Source organism: Diabrotica virgifera, chromosome 6 (assembly GCF_917563875.1).
Source record: "Diabrotica virgifera virgifera chromosome 6, PGI_DIABVI_V3a".
NCBI classification, from domain to species: domain Eukaryota; kingdom Metazoa; phylum Arthropoda; class Insecta; order Coleoptera; family Chrysomelidae; genus Diabrotica; species Diabrotica virgifera.
Genome location: NC_065448.1, coordinates 40,476,796 through 40,499,681, shown reverse-complemented (window position 1 = coordinate 40,499,681; position 22,886 = coordinate 40,476,796). Strand labels below are relative to the sequence as shown.

The window sequence follows — 22,886 nt, the reverse complement described above, 5'->3', positions numbered from 1 at the left end:
TAAACAAATTAACATTTCTCAGAAATTGTTTATTATATCCTAATTTTAAAAAATACTTAAAATGCGTATTTCATAGGTCATGAAAATGAATACTTCAAAAAAATTTTCCAACCATTTGCAAAAAAGTTATGAAACAGCAAATAAATATACGAATCTCCGTTGTTTATAATTTGTTTTAATTGTTTCAAAACTTAAAAGTGAGTCTATGGTACAATCTAATTACTCACAAAGAATGTCAAAAATTAGTGCAATGGTTATATTTTAATCAAAGATTAAAATACTTTTTTTTTGTAATTTTTGGCGCAAAAGTAGGCCTGATACAGAGTTGGAGCTAAAATGTTCACTCGAAGCGACTGACACGCAGCATATATTATTTATTAAAAGTGTACGTTGCGCGGCCGGTCGTCGCTCCGAGTGAAAATTTTAGCTACAGTACTGTATTATTCTACTTTCGCGCGTGTAAATTACAAAAAAAATATATTTATAATCTTTAATTAAAATATAACCATTAAACTGATAATCGATATTTTTTTGTAAATAATTAGCTTGTACTTTAAACTCACTTCTACGCTTTGAAAGAATTAAAAAAAATTATAAACACCGTAGTAATCGTATGTTTACTTTGCTGTTTCATAACTTTTTTGCAAGTGGTTGCAAAAAAGTTTTAAAGCATTAGTTTTCAAGATATTTGAAATGCGCATTTTAGCTATTTTTTTAAATTATAATATAATAAAAACTTTCTGAGAAACGTTAATTTGTTTATAACTATTTTTTTTTAACATTTAAAGATTATGCAAAAAAATAAAAAATTTATATTTTGTCGACAAAGTGTTAAATAGGCATCTCATCTTTATAAGATTTCAAAGTTTGATCAGTGTATCATAATTATTTTGGTTATTATTGCGACCGTAAATTATTAATTAACAATTGAATTGTTGCTAAAATATTCGTTTAATTTTCACCGGCTTCTAAGTCACCAAATTATTTAATTATTGGTAGATAGTTACTTATCTAAAACTTTATTTGAAAATTAAAGATTTTGTTGGGAAAACCCGCATTTTCCGAGGAAAATTTTCGTCGGAGCAGAACGGGAAAAACACGTCTCTATGCAGAATTTAATCACGGTGAATTTTTATTTGAGTATTTTTGTTGTATAGTTAAAATCTTATTGAAAAAAACACGATTTTCGGGCGCCATTTTGTTTATAAAAAAAGTAGCACACTATCTGAAAACTTTGCATACCTATATTATTAATATATAGGATCTTATAATTCGATTCCAGCAATAAAATTGCTGGTAAATATCTTTTCCCAAAAATGGCCTATTCTCCGATAACCAGCCCAGACTAAAATAAAATACCTTGGAATTATATTCAAGGTGCCGAGACCTGGAGAAAGAAGTGAAAAATCAAGTACAAAAAGCCAAAAAACTGGTAGGATGTCTTCATAACTCTATGTGGCGAAACCTAGATATTAACAATGAGATAAAGTTAAGAATTTATAGAGCCAGTGTAAGACCAATAAATGAAATATGCATAACAAACAAGACCCGATACGATACAGCCACAACACAAAGACTACTGGTAACGGCAGAGATGAGAGTACTGCGAACACTTACAGGAAATACGCTGAGAGATCGAAAGAGAAGTGAAGACATTGGAAGGCAGTGTAACATACAGTGTATAAAGTAATGGATACTTAATAGAAAAACGAATGGAATAACCACACATAATGGATTGGTTTTCGTTACGATTCGGAGCAGACCACAGGCCTCTCTGAAGATCTCAAAAGGGTGAAAGGTCTGCGAGAGGATGGTAGTTGCCTCTGAAATGGAATGAAATATTAACTCTCTTTCATTTTTATTTTCAAATAAATCACAACTATTTACTGTATTGTTTTTAAGCTATTATATCGCAAAAATAATTAGAATGAAAAAAATAAAACGATACATAATGCTAAAAGCTCCTGAGGCGATTTCTTGGTTTCACAGTTGTACTTACGAGTAAACTTCTTCTTCGTCAGACATGGTTAAGGAGATTTAAAAAAAAACTCTGCAACAAAAATACCAACAGTTAGAATAGTAAACACTTCTACGAATGTTGATACACTAATGTTACGTGCCAGTTGTAAGTAAAAGGGATTAAATGAATTTTCTAATTGTGTCTATAAATACACTTGTTCTAGACTCTTAATAGTTGTATGGGTGATCAGCAATGCGGTATTTTTGGCTTGTGTTGTACGAAGTGAATTAGAACAGGCCAACATTCTTTTGTAGTTTATAATTGAACTTGTATAGTACCTACTCAACAACGAAAATATTTAAAAATACGAAATGTAGACAAGTTTAGGAACTATAAGCTATACATGATATGTAGGTCAACAACAGTGAATGTATACCTCAAGAAACGTTCGACGAAAGTCGAAAAAGCACTTGACAATGGATCAATGTTTTTGATGTTTATCTTTTTTGGTGTCCAAGCTTCCATGCCGTATATCAGAACGGAGAAAACATAGCACCTTAACTTTCTCGTCCCCAATTTCAAATCTATATCTTGGCATCATAGGAACTTTTTAATTTAAACGATTTTCTCACTATTTAAATTCGCTTCTTAATTTCTCTTGTTTGGTCATTAGTATCAGTGACCCAAACCCCTAAATATTTGTAGGACGTAACTCTTTCAACTTGCTTATTAGTTATGGTTAAATTTACATTGGTGGATAACTTCTTTGTTACAATCATAAATTTAGTCTTTTTAATGTTCAGTTTTAGAACATACTTGTTGGCATGAGTGTTTATGTTTTCCAGCAAATACTGTGCTAGGCTATCTGTTATTATTAGCGTGTCATCAGCGTATCGTATATTGTTAATTAATTCTCCGTTAATGTTCACACCAATGTTTTGCTCTAGGAGCGCTTTCTGACATATTGTTTCGCTATATACAGTGCATTCATAATGGTAGGGGAGCCCAAGCGGGGATTTTTGCAGTTACTCGAGCGCGTCAGATTAGCATATGGGGAGAAACCTGGTACCCTGTAGATGTACCTCTACCATATATTGGCTCTTAACACAGAGGAGTTCGTTAAGGGGGGCCCGAAAAACAAAATCTATCCTTAGAAAAACTCGAAATTGTCAGATTAAGATAAGGTAAGTTAAGTACATGCAAAAGAGTGTATATTTCAAAAATTTGATGATTTGAGCCGGGCGTAAGGAAATGGGTGAGTTTCAAAGTTTCACAAGAAAAAAGCTAATATTTCGCAAAATGAATGACAGATCGAAAAACTAAAAAATATGTGCTCAATATTTTTTAAAAATCTATCGAATGATACCAAACAAGACTTCCCACGGAGAGAGGTGGGGGGTAAATTTGATATTTTAAATACGAATCCCGAGATATTTCGCGAAATGAACATCAGATCGAAAAACTGTAAAATACACTTATTCAATATTTTTGAAAAATCTATCGAATGGCACCAAACACGACCCCCAACGGAGGTGGGGTGGGGGGTTACTTTAAAATCTTAAATTGGAGCTCCCATTTTTTAGTGCTGATTTGGATTCCTTATGCAAAAATAAGTAACTATTATTCGAAACAGTTTTTCGAATTATGGATAGATGGCGTTATAATCGGAAAAAACCATTGTTGGAAATGAAAAATTAATTAAAAAATGGCAAGCGCCCACTAAAATAGAAAACTTTACTTAACTTTTTTTGGTTTTAGGACCTACTCTTCACAACCCAATAGGTCCCCAAAGCGCTCGAGTTACTGCACATTTAGCATACTTCGCTCCCCTACTATAAAGTGTGGAAACGGTCTATTATCTCATGACTTTATTATTTTCAGAGTTAAAGCTCTGACAGGTCGATTTTTATTTTTAAATTTTGATTTTTTGACGTAGTAGATCCCACAATAGTGACGTCATCGATTTGGGCGTGAGGACGTCATCGATTATTTTGTTAAATAGGAATAGGAGTCGTGTGGTAGCTTATTTAAAAGGTGATTTAATTCTTTATTCAGTAATATAAACACTAACATCATTACTTATACAGGGTGGCCAAAAAATTATTTTTGAATTAAAATAATTGACGCAAAAAGAAGAATGTATGTAATTTATTTAACTCAAAATACATTTTACTGGTGCCAGAAAATAAAAAAAATGTTTATTTCATAAATATACATTGCTTTTCGCATATTTGTGAAATAAACATTTTTTTTTCTCTCTTCTAATAGCAGTCAAATGTATTTTGAGTTAAATAAATTACATATATTCTTCTTTTTGCTGCAATTAATTTAATACAAAAATTATTTTTTTGGTGCACCCTGTATAAATAATGATGTTAATGTTTATATCACTGAATAGACAATTAAATAACTTTTGAAATAAGCTACCACACGACCCCTATTCCCATTAAAAAAATCATCGATGTCGTCATCACGCCCAAATCGATGACGTCACTATTTTGGGGTATACGTCAAAAAATCATAATTTAAAATTAAAAATCGACCTGTCAGAGCTTTAACTCTGCAAATAATTTAGCCATGAGATAATAGACCGTTTCCACACTTTATGAATGTACTGTATATTGAATAGTAGTGGAGAAAGCACACAACCCTGACGCATACCTCGACGAATCTCAATTTCTTTGGTTAACTCATTATCAACCTTGATTTATGCTGTTTGCCCCCAGTACAACCTGCATATGATGTTAATGTCGCGACTGTCGATGTTTTTGCTTCTTAGGATGTCAAACAGTTTTTTGTGTCTGAATTTATCGATCTGTGAAACCTACATAGAAATCTTGGTTTACATTCAATCTCTGTATTAACACACTCAGACCCAAACAAAGCTTCCCGTGTTCCCAGTCCTCTTCTGAATCCAAACTGTATGGCACTTACGTCCTCTTCTAATGTATTAAATATTCTTTTGTGAATTATTTTTAAAAATACTTTTAATGTATGGCGGGCGCATCAATGCATAGTCCTGTGGTCTGAAAACTCTCTGGCGTTATTAAAGAAGTTCACCATTATTTCAAGTTTGTCGTCGTCTATAAGTTTCAACAATTCTACTAGAATTTCATCTGGTCCTGCAGCTTTACCCCCTTTAGTGTTCCTTATAGCATATTCTATCTCGCTTTTTTTAGGATTTCAGGCCCTGTTGTGTCGTCTGTAGGTTCTGCAACTTCAATTTCTGGTCTTTCGTCTGCAAACAGTTCTTCAATGTATTCTGTCCATCTCTTCAGTTTTTCATTTAAATTTTTGAAGAACATGTTTGAAGAATATGAATTATTAAAGATGTGAATATAAAATAATGACGCAGTAACAATTTCGATATCCACGAGCTGGTACATCTTTTCTATTGACTTCACCCTATTACAGGATAAAAAAAATAGGGGCCAGTAATTTTTCGATTTTTAAATACTTCGTTTCCTCATTAGTAGCAAAAAATCCTTTCTTTTTTTGGCTTTAAGGTAAAACCCACACAGCCAGATACAAATTTTGTAAAAGAGAGTACAAGGATTTAACACAAGGATTACACTCTTCTCGCCCAGGATCCGATCAGGGCATTTTATAAACGATCAAAGGTAGGCCTCGGATAGATAAGGTATATATACATTAAGGAAAGACATAAGGTAGCAAAAAATCTGCTTATGAATATACGAGAAGTATAAATTTCATACAGAATTTTAATTTGACTTCTCACTTTCTCATAATTAAGGTAGCACTGATTTTTAAATCAATATTATATTTTAATGCCCCAGAAGAAGAAAATTTGTATTTTGTAATAGTTGGTTTCCTGAAATTTATTACGCAGGAACGATCGCGGAAGTAATTTGGCTATGAAAACATCTAAGCAGGCAATAATAATTATCACCAGGAAGAATTGGGCTACGTATCTGATCAACAATTTTCGATTTCGAGGTCAAATCTCCTCGCTGTATCTATTTAAAATATTACAGAAATTTGTTGTTTAGTAAATCTGTAAATAATACATAATTCTTATAAAAATAAATTTTCACTTTCTTAAATGGTGCATAAATAACGCTACGTGGGAGGATATTACATACTCTACAGAAACGTTGAAAATCCGAAACTGAAAATTACACCGCCAGTCGACCAGACTGTATTTGGCTTGGCAGCCATTCTCTATTTCGGTTTATTCTTGGATCCACCGTGCGTCTGTTATTCCCGAGATCCAAAAATAACACTTTTATAACTCCACTGCTGAAATTTATCACATAAAATATTATGTAGAAACTTTGAATTTAAAAAAGTACTTTTATCTACTCTATCTCATATTATGTATAAGTTTTTAGTTTGTGAAAACTGTCATTATAGATAGCAGTGCGTGAAGGATTTAAAGTGTGCGTGAAGTAGCAATGTATTTTAAAGGGGATTTACTTTTTCGACTGTTTTTGGCACACTTTCATATAATCAAATATCCTTAACTAGCGTTGTCATGGTGATGATATGTGAGCAATAAATTACAACAAAAAATTTGACAGTTTTGTGGTTTGAGATAAGTTAGAATTTTTAAATGCCAAAGTTCTAAAAATTGTAGAATAGAAATGAATTCCAGTGACGAAGAGTTACAGTTTTTTTATTTGTTTATCGGAGATAAAATATTGTATGAAACTGTTCGTGAAGTACTTTTTGCGAACTTACGCGATGTATAGCACTCGCTCCGTTGTCGCTCGTGCTCTAAACATCGCGTGCGTTCGCAAAAAGCATACTTCACGAACTGTTTCATAAATAACTATTTATTTCTGTGGCTTGAAGAAAGACGGATATCACAAAATGTAAACTCTACTAATCAGTTATTGTTTATATTTGATCATATAACTACCCTTGTTTGTAGTTCACCCACATAACAATGATGTTCGCATCATGTTCTAAGCATATACTACCAACATTCGTCGGAGTATATTCTTTTTAGTATATGTGTAGTACAAGCATAGCATCTACCTTAAAAAACATTCTAAATTTCATGTTCTTTGCATATACTTCAAGGTATATTCTCGTACCGAATATACTAAGTATATTCGTGTACGTAGGATCTCGGAATATTCGTAAAAGTTTATTCTTAGAATATACCTTTATTGAATATTCTTAACACATACTTATAAGTACATTCTTAACACATACTTATGAGTAGATACTTTTAAAATATCTTAAAAATAATTTGTATGTATAGGAAGTATAATATTAGCCTTATAGATTATCAACTTCGTTATTTTTTAGAATACATAATTAATAAAATTTATGTATGTAGGTAGTATTGGACGAATTTCATTTCAAAATTGTTGTAGGGTAAAAAAGTTTAAACATTAATTGTATTAACGTTTACATAGATACTATTAAAAATTCGTTTTCATAATTGAAATGACTTTACCATTTCAAGTTTATCATGAATCATTAGTATTTTTACATCCTTGGAATTTGAATTTAGGTACATTCAATTCAATAGGCCATTTCGCAGAACCAAAACGTGCCAAACTGCACAACCAAAGCAACCAAAGGCTTTGGCGTTGCCAACCGTCGAGTAAGCTTTTTCCGTCAACTTACCTTAAAAATTCCCACTTTTATAAAAAAACTTCCCTCCTGTTTACAAAATCTGAGAAGATATGTTGAATTATTTTCAAATATTTTGATTTTTTCTTAATATTTTACAATTTGGACTGGAACAATAAGTCCCTTTTGAGTTAACTTTTTCCCTTTATCACCTTTTATGTTGAAAATTCCCGCACAAAGGGAAATTTCTCTCCGTTTGGCAACACTGACCACCGATTTTGTTATTCCACAATACATTCATAACCCCCCCCCCTCCCATCATATTCTGACCATTTCTATTCTTACCTGAATGGATCAGGGATAGGAAAAAACCGTAAAATATGAAAAAGAAAACAGGCATTATTTCATTATTTGTATCATCTATATGGATCTATGCAGTGTTAAGGATGAAGGCGAATGATGTAGTACTAGGACTAAAGAACATACATAATCTGTTTATTTTGTTTGCGGTGCTTCAAAATACATATAATCTATTTTGATAACTCAATATTACTTAAATAGGTAAGTACATATAAGTATTATATAAATTTTAGTTACTTATTATGCATAGTTTAGTTTAGCTAAATATTATATAATGATTTATATAAATAACTAAAATTTATAAATATGTACTTACTTTTTAAGTAATATTGTAGAATGTAGGTACTAACTACATTCTCATTTGCAATTAAAATATGTAAATAGATATTTGGTAGAACCAGTAGAACCTAAGATGAGATTAGGTGATGCTGAAAACATACTTCTAAGCAATATAGCACTTGATAGCACTTTCTTAGAATATTCTTAAAAATATAATATTCTTCCCATACAAAGATGTGCGGTAGTACGTTCTTAGTATATAAACAGAAGGTTTATAGCACTTCCTTGGAATATTCTAAAAAGTACCTTCTTGGTATAAACTAAAAAGATGTGCGGTAGTATGTTCTAAGTATACACATAGAAGGTTTATAGCACGTCCTTGGAATGTTCTAAAAAGAACATTCTTGGTATATATTGAAAAGAAGTGCGGTAGTACATTCTAAGTATATACATAGAACGTTTAAGTACTGTAATGTAGTAGATACTCAGTATCTGCTCTGCACATTCGCAATGGTAATTACGCACATTCTCAGTATATACTTTTTCTGACAAGTATGTTCTATGAATCTACTAAGAACATGAAATTGTTATGTGGGCATAAGCTTATTACTCATCGCACATCAATATACATATTATTTGTAAACTTAATATTTTGTAAAAATCCCAATCAAAAATCTTCTTCTTCCTCTTCTTCTTCTTTTTGTATCGACATGACTGTGTCTGTTTTTTCAATGTACCTCTAGTAAGTTGTCGTTCCACCGTTTTCGTGGTCGTCCCAACTGATCGATCGTCTTCCTATTGGGGAACCGTCTCTCGCTGTACTTACTACTCTATTTGTTGTCATTCGGATTATGTGGTTATTCCAGTTTATTCTTCTGTTTCTTACCCAGTTAAAAACTTAACGTTGTCCACCTTGCATCTCCGTTGTATATCAGTACTTCTAGCTCTGTCCCATAGAGTCTTACCATAGATTTTTCGAAGGATTTAAATCTTTGCTGTTTCGAGAAATATTTTTGTCCTCTCTGTGTCGGATCGTGTTTCTGCCGCGTCTGTCATTGTCGGTTTGATGACTGTCTTGTAAATTCTGCCTTTCATTTCTTTTCCGATATTTATTTCTCCATATTGTGTCATTCAGGCAACATGCGATTTGCTCTATTCACTTGATCTTCCACTTCTGTTTCGACCCTTCCGTAGCTAGATTGTGTGATGCCTAGATATTTAAACTCCATCACTTGTTCTATTATGTTACCCTCCAGCTTCAATTTATATCTTATTGGATTTGCTGTTGTAACCATGCATTTTGTCTTTTTTGGGGAAATTAACATGTTAAATTTCCTGGCGGTTATGTTAAATTGGTACAGCATACGTTGTAAATCATCTTGACTTTGAGTAGTATTGCATCGTCTGCATAGCAGATTATTTTAAGTTGTTTTTTTCCCATTTTGTATCCTTTTTTGGTTCTTACTTTTTTTATTATTTCATCCATAATGAGGTTGAATAATAAAGGACTCAAGGAATCCCCCTGTCTTATCCCATTGTCGGCTTCAATTAGGTCAATTAGTTCATCTTCTACTTTTAGTTTTATTGTGTTGTTCTGGTAGATGTTTTCGATCGTTTTAATTATTCCTAGAGGTACCTCTCTTGAGTATAATAAATGGATCACGTCCTTTAATTTGACCCTGTCAAATAATTTCTTAAGGTTCACGAAACATAAATATGTCCAATACGTCCAATCAAAAATCAAAGATCCCAATCAAAAAGTCTACGCACCATCGCAAATGCCCCGTGGTACATTTCTAACCAAAAACTTATAGAGACTTAAATATTCCTTTAGTCAGCACACTTATTCAAGAAAGAGCCAGCAGGCCCCATGAAAAATTGGAAGGCCACCTCAAGACTCAAGCCAGTTAATATTATCACTACTGCAGCCACTAAACAACAGAAAATTGCGAATATTATGGCCCATCGATCTTCGGTGAAACTAAGGTGAAACCGATGAGTCATGCCTAGTTTATATACAGTAAGGACGTTTGAGTGTGCATAAATGCATTATCTCTAGAATGGGCAAATCTTAAGAGAAATCCTCAGACAGGTCGGTTTTTATTTTTAAATTAGGACTTTTTGGCATATATATATATATATATATATATATATATATATATATATATATATATATATATATATATATATATATATATATATATATAATACTAGTGACGTCATCCATCTAGGCGTGATGATGTAATGCATTGTATTCAGGATGATGTCAGAAAAAAAGTATATAATAGAAAAATGGGTGGAAATGCATAGTTGCATTTTAAAGTGCATAAAATGCATTCAAAACTGCATAAACATGTCAAAATAAGCATATTAAGGGCCAGGTTTTGTTGCTCGGAGGTTTTTGGGGTCGCTGAAAACGAATATACCATCAGAACGACACCCGGATGACCTGGTGTCTAGAGTCACGTAGTTTTTTGAAGTTTCGGGTGATTTCGCCACTAAATTGATGCAAACGGATTACACCGGGAATTTTGGGGTTGCTGAACACGAATGAGCTATGAGAACCGACTTTCGAAGCACCTGGTGCCCATGGTCACCGCTAAAAAACGTTATCATCTAGTTTCGAAGGTTTTTCGTACTGAATGCAATCAAATAGATTATTAGGCGGCTTATGAGGTAGCTGAATACGACTACGCTATCAGAACTTACCCCCAGAGCGCCTAGTGCCCAAGGTCACTGGTAAGGCATATTATCTTCTGGAGTTTTGAGGAAGTGCACCGGGGATCGGTGCTGATCGCCTATTCTTGTTCAGCAACCCCAAACCATCCCCCTAGTAATTGGTTTGCATCAATGTAGTGCCGAAATTCCAGATGACGTGCCTTAGCAGTGAACCTGTGCACCAGGTGCTTCGGTGGTCAGTTCTGATGACGTATTCATCTTTAATGACACCAAAAGTCCACGAGTAATAAAACTTGGCCCTTAATACACTCATTTTGAAATGTTTATGCACTTTTGGATGCATTTTATGCACTTCAAAATGCAAGTATGCATTTCCTCCCATTTTTCTATTGTAGACTTTTTTCTTGACATCATCCTGAACATATTGCAAAAAGTTATCAGTCCTGTCTAGGTCCTGTATTTAAAAATCGATTTATTTTGTGCTAAATTCCCTGGTCTATACGATGTATTTCTTCGTTTAGGAATTGTTCTCTCAGAGAAACATCCAACATCTGGCGCTCCATAGCTCTCTGAGTCACGTGAATGTTCTTTTGTGAGTATTAATGATTCCGCTTCATAAATTAGCACAGGTAACACACACTGTTCAAATTCCATGCGACGATGGAGCTCACATGTCTGGTTATCGTCTGAACAATGTCTGCATGCTGTACTTCTCGCTGTATACAAAATTGATTTGCCACCAATTGAAAAAAAAAACACAATATACAGAGATTATGTCGTTTTTTATTATACAGTGCGCTGGAATAAGTGTTACCCCCCCCCCCATATTAATTACTTTGTTTTTAACACATAAGCAAAACGCTCGTACAGGTCGATTTTTAAAATAATCATAGTATATTATAGCATCAATGTTTCGAACTTTACGCTATCCCTCTTCAGGTGACAGTCATAACTTTGATTTTTTTAAATGGGAAAGTACATTATGTGATACCTCATTTAGAAGCTTTTCAAATACTAATTACAAAAAGTATTCATTTTTTTCGAATCCTGAGAAAACTAATTAGTATTTTTGAAAAATTTAAACGCAGAATGAAAGACTACATTATAACCGAGAGCAGAAAGTCCCTTAGAATAAACAAAAAGTTTCTTTTGAATGATATATTTGAAATTAAAAATCATACTAAATTTTCTCTTCGTTTTCACCCCTGTAACTTATTAAAATAAACATTATAGAAGTATTTAGGAACTTTTGACCCTCGGTAATAATGTAATCTTTCATTTTGCGTTTAAATTTTTCAAAAATTCTTATTAGTTTTCTCAGCACCCAAAAAAATTCATTTAAAAAGCTTTGGACCGAAATTTACGTTTTTGTAACCAGTATTTCAAAAGCTTTTAAATGAGGTGTCACATGATGTACTTTCCCATTTAAAAAAAATCCAAGTTATGTCTGTCACCTGAAGTGGGATCACGTAATGTTCGAAACATTGATGCTATAATATACTATGATTAGTTTAAAAATCGACCAGTCTGAGCGTTTTGCTTATGTGCTAAAAATAACTAAGTTAACATGGGGGGGGACACTTATTTATTTTCCAGCGCACTGTATGCAGAAGAAGATCGACAAGCGTGCAAAATACTCTAATGTAATGGGCTTTACAGATAAACATAAACAAAAAAAAAACAAAACTCATAAAAAAGAATAGCCAACAAACTAAAATTACAATAAATGGAAGACAAATAGAGGAAGTAACATTTAGAGACAAGATTAGTAGACAAATAGAGACAAATAGAGGAAGTAGAGAGTAGAGGAAGGTAACTTGGCATATCTGGGGTCTATCACGAACAAAAAGCCTGTAGTAGATCAGATGTAGAAAAAAGAATAGTAAAGGCACAATATGCGTATAACTCCTTAAAGAAACTGGGACATACGCGATATATCAGAATTAACGAAAATCAAAATATTTAATAGCTGTATTAAGAGTATATTATTGTATGGTGCAGAATCTTGGAGACAGGAAGAAACAACTACCATAAAATTACAAACCTTTGTAAATATATCACTGAGAAAAATTCTAAAACTTTACTAGCTTGATAAAATAACAAACGTAGAACTATGGAGAAGAACAAAAGCAGAGAAAATAATAGTAACGATCGAAAGAAAGAAATGGAAATAGATTGGATATACTCTAAGGAAAAAACAAAATAATATATCCAGATAGCACTAGAATACCAACCAGACGGAAGATGTGAAGACTGGATGCTGGAGAAGAAAAACTGTAACAAGAGATCGTGAATGAATTGGCCTAAAATGTATTTATATATGAATGATAATAAGACATACTGTCACTATAGTTTGTCTTTAATCCAGGAGGAGTAATTCAAATTTACCGCGCTGTAATGCTTGTTCGTAATAATTGGTCCAACCGCAGGCAAGTTTACTCCACTGTTATGAAATTTTGACACTATTGGCATGTTATAGGTTAATTAAGTTATATCGGCGATTTTTGTGTTTTCTGTGTAATCTAATCTTTAATTTTTAGATTTTTAGTTTACTTTTATATGAAAAACAGTTGGTTTTAGAACTCTTTAATGATATTATCTCTTTAATGATATTATCTATTATCTCTTTAATGGTATTAGTATAATATACTATTTATGGATTACCGTAGAAGGATCAACCAAAAAAGAAGTTGAATTTGGTGATTTTTCTAGTGACATTATTGGGTGTGAATCTGTCTTTTCAGTTTACTCCTCCTGGTTTAAAAACAAAGCATAGTAACCGGGAACTAAACTAGAGACAGGGTCAAGTAGTTTTGACAGTTGTCATTCTTCCAGTTTTAAGAATTTTGATGTTTCATTTAGTTCTTTGTCTTGATTATCAAGGTGATCCATGCTTGTCCCTGTTTTTAAACCAGGAGGAGTAAACAAAAAAGACAGATTCACACCCAACAATGTCACAAGAAAAATCATCAAATAAGGTGAGTCGGGGTAAGATCGAATCTGGGGGAAGACCGTCCACAGTCGCTGTAACTCGGATTACTTCGTAAAATCACGTCACCGGTAGTGCTTTCGCTTGCTTTACGGATTAGTTGGATGGCACCAAAGTTGGAGCGTGCTTACTTACACTTATTTTAGGAAGTGAATATTCTTATATTTAGTGTGTTTTTTTAACTAAATTTAGCTATTCGGTCTTGCCCCACAGAAAATAAATCCTTATTCGAGGTGAACACATTGAATGATGAATACCTGGTAAAATGCTTAAAACATAAGCATAACAGTGCCCAGTTTTTTTGGCCCGAGCAACCCGACGAAGATACTGTAACGAAAGATACAATTGTAATGATTTTACCAGAACCTGAGAAAGATCGTCGAGGCTCATATATGACTTTCAATATTGAATTTTCTGGCATGAACTTGTGCTAAAATTACTAATGTTGTATTTTTTAAGTTTCACCAGAAATTACTTTTTATTTTGTAGTTATTTAAGCACACATTTAGTTATAATGGGACTTTCCTTTATGTCCAGTTTTGTTCATAAGCATTACATTATTTCTTGTTATATACTGACTTAAATAAAATACTAAATTACTGCCATCGTTTGCACAGACAATTTATTTTCTCATTGGGGAAGACCGGAATTCGAACTTCCACCTTATTGGGACAAATGAATGTTCTGTACAATTTTGACCTCTTGTTCTGTCTTGCCCCATAAGTAGGTATAAGATCGGACACTGACTATATATTATTATTTTTAATATTTCAGTAATACGGTTTTGTTAACTACAAATCTAACCTTGTAGATGAATAGAGTATGTCTTGAAAGTAGAGTATGCATATTATTATAATTCTATGCCTAATTTTCATTTTACAATTGTCAGACAAATTTCATGTTTACATTTTTTGGTGCGATCTTACCCCGACTCACCTTACATTCTTTTTGGTTGATCATTCGGCCTTCGACGGTAATCCGTAAATAATTAGATATATTAATACGTCGCTGAAGAGTTCTAAAAACAACTGTTTTTTTTTTATATATTAAAGCAGACTAAAAATCTGAAAATTAAAGGAATAACGCAGAAAACACAAAAAATCGTCGATATAACTTAATTAACGTATAAAATTGCAATAGTGTCAAAATTTCATAAACGTCAAACGTTTCAGTGGAGTAAACTTGCCTGTTAGGCCTGGATCCCGAGTACCAAAAAAAAGTTGACTAATAGCAAGCTAAAAATTTGATAATAGCTTAACGGTGTCGAGTCGGACAAACTTTGATGTATGGGAACACTGGAACAGGGGAAGATTTAATTATGGAACAGGTTTGGAACGTCAAACTACGAAAGCGTCCCATGAATTTTGTCGGACAGAACTTTCAATCGATTTATTGCCCTTTCATTAAACTCCCATGAAAACATCAGATTGGTATTTATCACCAACTGGTCATTTTAATAAGTCCGGCACGTAAAACATGTCAAATGAGAGGAATTATGTTGGTGATAAATAGCAGTCTGATTTTTGCATGAGAGTTTAATGAAAGGGTAACAAATCAATTGGAAGTTCTGTTCGACAAAATACATGGGACGTTTTCGTAGTCTGACGTTCCAAATTTTTAACCTGTTCCACAATTAAAACTTCCCCTATTCCAGTGTTCCCGTATATCAAAGTTTGTCCGGTGAATCCCCTGGATAGGCCTGGATCCCCTGGATCCAGGCCTATGAGGTTGGACCAATTACAAATAAGTATTACGGCGCGGTAAAGAATTATTTCTCCTAGTTTAAAAACAGGGTATAATCGTTCTTGAATAAACCTTAAATTGTAATGTCTGAAGTCTTATTAATACATAACAAGATGAAGAGCTGTCAGACAAAGATCTTGGTGGAAAACAATATAGGTGAATGGAAAAGACTTGTAGAGAAAATTTCAAAGGAATAAAACAGACACGGATGGGTTGATCCAGCCAATCAGCCATCTTTCGTTTCTGGCGAAGAAACGAAAGAGCGCCAGATGTTCCATAAGGAGGGAAGGTAGTAAAGAGAAAGAGAGAGAGAGAGAGAGAGAGAGAGAGAGAGAGAGAGAGAGAGAGAGAGAGAGAGAGAGAGAGAGAGATGAGAGAAAAGGAAAGAGATAAAGATACCATTTTTTATATTGAGAAAGTTTATTTTAAGATTTTCGGACTGTTTAATATAAAATGTTATCAGAAAATAGTTCCAGAATCATTCTAATTTCTAATATTTTCCATTTATTCTTTTATTATGCTCTATATTTTATTTTTTTGTTGGATATTTAGTGATAATTTACTGATATTTCATAAAATACCAACCGAAAAGAATATGTTTCATGAATATCAAACAAGCCAATCAATCTTCTAAATCTAAATTATCATTCCTGATTTAAATCGTACCAAGCAAACCAAAGTTCGTGACACAATGAAATTGAGGATATTTATATACTTTAAATATCGGTTTTTTTGTATTGTACCTTTTAGCTTTGTCTATTTTTAAAGCGAAATATATGGCAAGAGTTCAAGCTGTCGTAAGAACGAAAATATGTGTAAACAGAACAAGCAAGCGATTGTTCAGGTTTTGTAGCTATACTTAGATACTTCACGTGATTAGGAATAAAATGTAGATTTAACTTATTATAATATTACATTTTCTGTTTTATACACATATTTTAAAAAAGTTATGCACTATGCACCACACAAAATTGTCGATGTTATTAACTATTTTCAGAAACTATTGTCACTTATCAAAAACTATCATAACGTTGACAGTTATTTTTTGTTTAAAAGAGATAGTGTTTTTTTAATAAATAAAAAATTAAAAACTAAAAAATTTATTTCTAATTAAAATGCATTAAACAATAATTTTAATATCGCGTATTTCCATTTTTAAAATATGGATGTGATTACCTTGTACATCAATCGCAACTTCTTATTCATAAAATAATCACCACGAACAGAACACCAGATGAATGGAGGAGAGCGATCATGCTGATGTTCTTTAAGAAAGGAGATAAGAAAGGCCCCAATAAGCATCGAGCAATAAATCTTCTAAATACAACACTCAAATTGACAACAAGAATAAGAGCGACTAAGAGAGAGAGAATAGAACAGCAAGGATTTGGGCCAGGAAGATTATGCACGGATTCAGTTTTTGTAATAAGACAAATAAAAGAAAAGTCGCTGGAATACAACAAACCAGCATATTTATGTGCCTGAGAGATTTGAAGAAAGCGTTTGATAGAGTGGGAATTCGAGACACTATCAATTTATTATATGAAAAGGGAATATCACTGGATTTAGTAAAAACCATTGAGAATATAATAATTATATTATAAAGATAACAGAGCTATGGTAAGATGTTAAAGAAAACTATCGCAACCTATCAAGTATGAAACTGGCATTAGACAAGGAGATTCGCTGAGACCATTAATATTTAATCTGATAATGGATGAAATCATAAAGAAAGTTAAAAAAGAAGAGGATATAGAATGGGAGAAGAGGAAACAAAGATAATATGCTACGCCGACGACGCCATAATCACAACCGAAAATGAAGATGACCTTCAAAGATAAATTAAAGGTTTCGAAGACACGGCGCTCATATACAACATGGTGATATCAACAGAGAAAACTAAATCGATAGTGATATCAACGGAACCGAGACGATGTAAACTTGTCGTAAATAACAATATAATAGAACAAGTGATGGAAACGGAATACTTGGGAAAAAAGTGGAAAAGTGGAAGAAGAAGTACAAACACAAGTGAACATGGCGAACAGAGCAGCAGGATGTCTCAACAACACAATCTGGAGAAACAAATACCTCACAATGGAAACGAAACCCAGGATATATAAATCAACAATAAGAGCGATAATGACGTACACAGTGGAAAGTGGAAACAAGATCGGATACGGCGAAAACACAAAGACTGCCGGAAATAGCAGACATGAAAGTCTTACGAAAAATAACAAACCAAACTCTAAAAGACAGAGTAAGAAGTGAGGAAATACGACAGATATGTGGTATAGAGGAAATAAACATGTAGACCAAAAGAAGAAAAATAAAATGGAATCAACACACAGAAAGAGTGACAGAAAATAGAATAGTACGAATAGCAAGAAACAAATCGCCAAATGAAAGAAGATCATTGAGACGACCCAGGAAAAGATGGTCAGACAACTTCAACTGAGGCTAAAAATTGAAGTAAAACAAGCATGAGTCTATTTATAAAGTAGGAAGAAGAAGAAGAAGAAGCGTATCTCTACCATGTACATCGTTACAATCCTCGATTCGAGCTCTAAGACTTCTAACAAGTCGATCAATTATTTCCTGTGGCAAATTCTTACATTCTTCTCTAAAGGCAACTGTAAGGTCATGATGGGTTCCAGGAAGATTCCTTCGGGCATGAACAGATCTGGAGAGTATATTCCATGCATGTTCAATGGGGTTCATGTATGGAGACATCGCAGGCCACTCCAAACGCGAATATCTACTGTCTCAAGATAGTCATTATCCGCTTGAGTTATCATCCATAAATACACATCTCCTCGCTATAATCTTACACGAAGTTCTAAAATCCGTGTGACGTACCTTTGTCCTGTTAGAGTCCCTTCAAAGCCACCAATTGCGTGCGTCCACCTCCCTTAATACCTGCTCAAAACATAACACTGCCACAAGTGAAAGGAACTGTGGGATGGACATGTGCTAGTTGTGCAGTTCTTGTTGGCTCTGGCCAAACACGACTTTCACTATCTGAACAGATTCTGGTCTCGTTTAAAAAAGGCACAAAATTCTGAAACTGATGAAGGCGCTATATGTGTTCTGGAGCCCATTGGAGGCAGTGCAAAATATGTCTAGGTTGTAGCTGCGGAACATGTCTAGCTCCCTTAGGAAGCATTTTCGGACTAGGTGAATTGGGTTAAGCTGTCTTAAAATTATCTGAAGAATTTGCGCTGCTCGTTTGTCGGGAGAGTTTCTGGACACCCTGTAGATGGCTATCCAAAAAAAACATCCAACATGGGCTGTTATTTCTCTATCTCTCTGTCAGTCATCAATACTCTTTTCAATAAGAAGTTTAGGAAATTGAGTGAAAGTTAACCGTTTTTGATTACACCACAAATTTTCTGGCTAAATAGGTCTTCAACCTAAGGCCAAAATAGGCTATATTTATAAATGTAGTGGAAATGTTCACTGGTATAAAAATGTAGACCCTTGGTTGCCCTTGACCTATAAATGTCTGTATATAGGCATGTACTCTACAAGTCGACGAAGAACTTGGCTATCGTGTATCGTTATGCTTTTATATGAACCTGACAGAGGGCGCCTTACATCAACAGTCATGTTACGGTAGGACATTCACGATCATTTACGAAAGATATCATAGAGAGCAACTTAGGGAACACTCATGAACTATCTCGTAGAACATTGGAGAATTTGAATTTGAAAAAATTAGTTAGAGAACCAACACTAGCAAAATACACGAGGCTGCAGCGATTATGGGGGGCTACACACGTAATCTGGATGGATGAGAACAAAAGTGTGTTTGTAAATATGAAATTAATAGTCACATTAGATTAGTACTGAGAGTAAGAGCTTTGAGATGCTACTACGTGTTTTCAATACTGCAATATGGACTTGAAACCTAGACATTGGAGTAAGAAAACTTAAATAAGCTACAGTCATTTGAAATGTGGTGTTACAGAAGGATGCTTAAAATAGTATAGACACAGAAGAAAACCAACACGGAAGCATTGCGAGAAATGAGCAAAGAATACGAAATAATAAACACAATAAACATAAGAAAGTTAGAATATCTGGGACACGTAATGAGGGGCCAGCGATATGAAATGCCAAGACTGATAATACAGGGAAAGATAAGAGGAAGAGGGAGTATAGGAAGAAGGAGATTATTATGGTTGAATAATTTAAGGGACCGGTTTAAATGCAGTTCTATAGAATTTTTCAGAGCAGCGTTAGATAGAGTAAAGATAGTGATGATGATATCCAACCTCCGTTAGGGAAACGGCACTTACAGAAAAAGGAAAGGAACATCAGTAGATCTAAATCTTTGGAGAAGTTTATTGAAGGAGATCAAGACTTAACTTGGGCTGTAATATCTACCATATGCAATATAAAATTTAGTTTTTAAACTATACTATTACTCCTTTGGTACAATTGGTAACAACTTTAGTTTCTATCGGTACTATTTCAATTGAAGTGTCAAAAAGTACGATACACCAGACACACTATTATAATTATGAATAGTGTTATCCGACAGGAATGTGTCTTGTCTCCGCTCCTTTTTCACCAATCCTTTTCAAGGGGAATTAGAAAACAACACCGACGATATAAAAATAAACGGAAAATCTAAAAATAGTCTTTGATTCACCGAAGTAGATTTTAACCGTAATTTCTAGAAAAGAAAATTTAAATGCGAGCACTTGATTTATTAAATTAAGTATAGGATTACTAATTTCAATATACTTAAGGTATCATTACAATATGCCCTCCCGCAAGGAAAAATATTTGGAGAGCGAGGTACCGGCAGAATAAGAAAATCCTGGTAAAAGAACCGCAGATCCTGGTTCAACATAACATCTTTGCAGCTTTTTCGCACTGCTGCAGATAAGATAAAGATTGCCATGATCATTGCCAACATTCGTCAAGGATAGGTATGTCAAGAAGAAGAATCACTACAGTGGATAACCAATGGAATAGACACATTCTATTCAGTTCTATTAAGTGAACACATGGACACACGGGCGTAGCCAGGGGGGGTCTTGGGGGTTCAAACCCTCCCCGAAAAGTTAAGATATTAACATATTTCAAATTTTTATTATGGATATAAAGGTTATTTTATGTAGTTTTAGTCGTTTTACTTTTTTGAACCCCCTCCGAAACTAAAACCTGGCTACGCCTGTGCATGGACACTCAACAGCTTCACCTTGAGCAGGGTAGTAACAACACATATAAAATATATATTCGTTGGTAGTAATTTGTGAAATGTAAGTTCTAGGATAGTAGGTTATAATCTAGATGTTATAGATGTTAGGTTATAGATGTTATAGATGTTATAGTCTAGATGGGCCGGCATAGCCGAGTGGTAGTGTGCTAGGCTAGCGTGCCGGTGGTCCGGAGTTCAAATTGGCGCGCCGGCAAGAACAACTAGACATTTTTAAAATGTTTATAGGCCCCAGGTCGACTCAGCCTGAATAAAATGAGTACCTTGGGTTAAACCAGGGGTAATAATAGGCGGTTGAAGCGTAGCACTGGCCCTGTTACCTTCCTTGTATACCGTAGGCCCTAGATATAGCAGACTACCCTGCTATACTCCCAAAGCCACGTGAGCGGTATAAAACGGGAGACTATTATTATAGGTTATAGTCTAGATACAAAAATGAGACATTTGAGATGTTACATTTTCTCTATATTGTTGTAAGGAGCGGAGGCTTGGACGCTTACAGACACCACTATTAAAAAACTTGAAGCATTTGAGATGTGGCTTTATAGAATACTACTGAGAATATCATGGACAGCAAGGATTACGAACAACGAAGCTCTAGGAAGAATGAAGAAGCAACCGGAGATTGTGATTACCATCAAACGCATAAAATTGCAGTATCTGGGACACATCATGAGAAATCAGCACCGTTACTCCCTGCCCCAGTCCATATTGCAAGGTAAAGTCAAAGGTAAGCTGGGACCCGGTAGAAGGAGCTGCGGAATTTAAGAACATGGTTTAAGAAAACTCAATGGAACTGTTTCGAGCCGCAGCGAGCAAGATTATGATTGTCAATATGATTTCCAACATCCAAAACGGATAGGAACCAGAAGAAGAAGAAGAAGAAGAAGAAGAAGAAGAAGAAGAAGAAGAAGAAGAAGAAGAAGAAGAAGAAGAAGAAGAAGAAGTTCTAGGAATAACAGAATATGTATAAAGAACGTCTTAGTAACAGAATTGGAGAAATATATACACGAGAAACAAAAAATATATATAAGCTAAAACAATTAAATGTTAAGAAGAATTGGGTCACATAATCTACTATAGTAAAAAGTGGAGAACAGTAAATTATGTGGACGAATATTATTACAACATTGAAATAAAAAAAATCCAGCTGGTAATTAGTGGGGCACCAAAGATTGTCATCCAAAAATAACTTTTTAGACTTACGTCACTCTTACATCATCACACGACCGACATACTGTATCATGAAAACGAGTTATGAGAAAAAGGTGGTAAAATGTTTTAATACATAGTAGGTTAATTTTAAAAATTATTGTATGTATAACTTTTAATTCAGTATTTAGAACTGGAATCACAGGGGTATATGAATTTTAAGGATCTGTGTACCAGGATTTTCACCTGAGGGACGGCAGACGTTCGGATAGAGTAAGCGTTTCTTTGTAAAGACAATGAAGTCGACTTTACTAAGTAACAAGGCATTTACTCAACACACACTTTACACGTTACACTATAATTTGATTTTGAACATGTTTTTTAATGAAGTGGTGTATATATGTAGGTATGTATGTACGATATAAAAGAAAAGTGAGTATTAAGAATAAGAGGTACTTACAGTTGATGACAAAGAGGTCCAGGAGCACCACACAACTCAGGGAGTCCGCAGTGACTGCCTATTTTCTAGCTCGGGTTCCCAGAGAAAAGCCAAATCTGCGCGCGTCTCCTCCTACATCTCGTTTTCTGGCAGAGATTTTTATTTAGAAAATGCTAGTTTTACGTTTCTTAATAGTCCATACCTACTTTTGCAGATACTAATATACGAAAATACGTGAAGTTTGAGACGGAATCGTCTATTTAGATACAAAAATGGGGAATGTATGGGTGTAATTCTGGAATCTACGGGGCGGCTCGCAAAACTCATGAATCTATCAATGTTATTAATAATAGAACCGGTTTTTAGACACATTTAATCTTAAAAGATATATACATTATATTACACTTTATATGGAATTGATAGAGACAAAGAAAGCGATAGAGACAGAAGGAGAGAGTTATAAAGTTCAATATTATTGATGCAAAATACTGGATAACATATTTTGATT

At 33.9% G+C, this 22,886-nt stretch overlaps 1 protein-coding gene across 4 annotated transcripts in view; it reads right to left on the bottom strand.

Moving 5' to 3' along the window:
* Positions 1-22,565, bottom strand: part of LOC114340454 (troponin T, skeletal muscle) — a 58,544-nt gene extending 35,979 nt beyond the window's left edge. For 2 of the 4 annotated variants that reach the window (XM_050652735.1, XM_028291198.2), the window contains exons 1-2: positions 22,400-22,551; positions 2,000-2,050 (exon numbers count right to left, since the gene is read on the bottom strand). In XM_050652735.1, coding sequence (XP_050508692.1) covers positions 2,000-2,025 — 26 coding nt within the window. In that variant the 5' untranslated portion in view covers positions 2,026-2,050; positions 22,400-22,551. Of the gene's footprint in view, positions 1-1,999; positions 2,051-22,399 lie in introns of all 4 variants that reach the window. The other 2 variants (XM_028291200.2, XM_050652736.1) reach the window with 2 other exon arrangements.
* Positions 22,566-22,886: the final 321 nt, after the last annotated feature.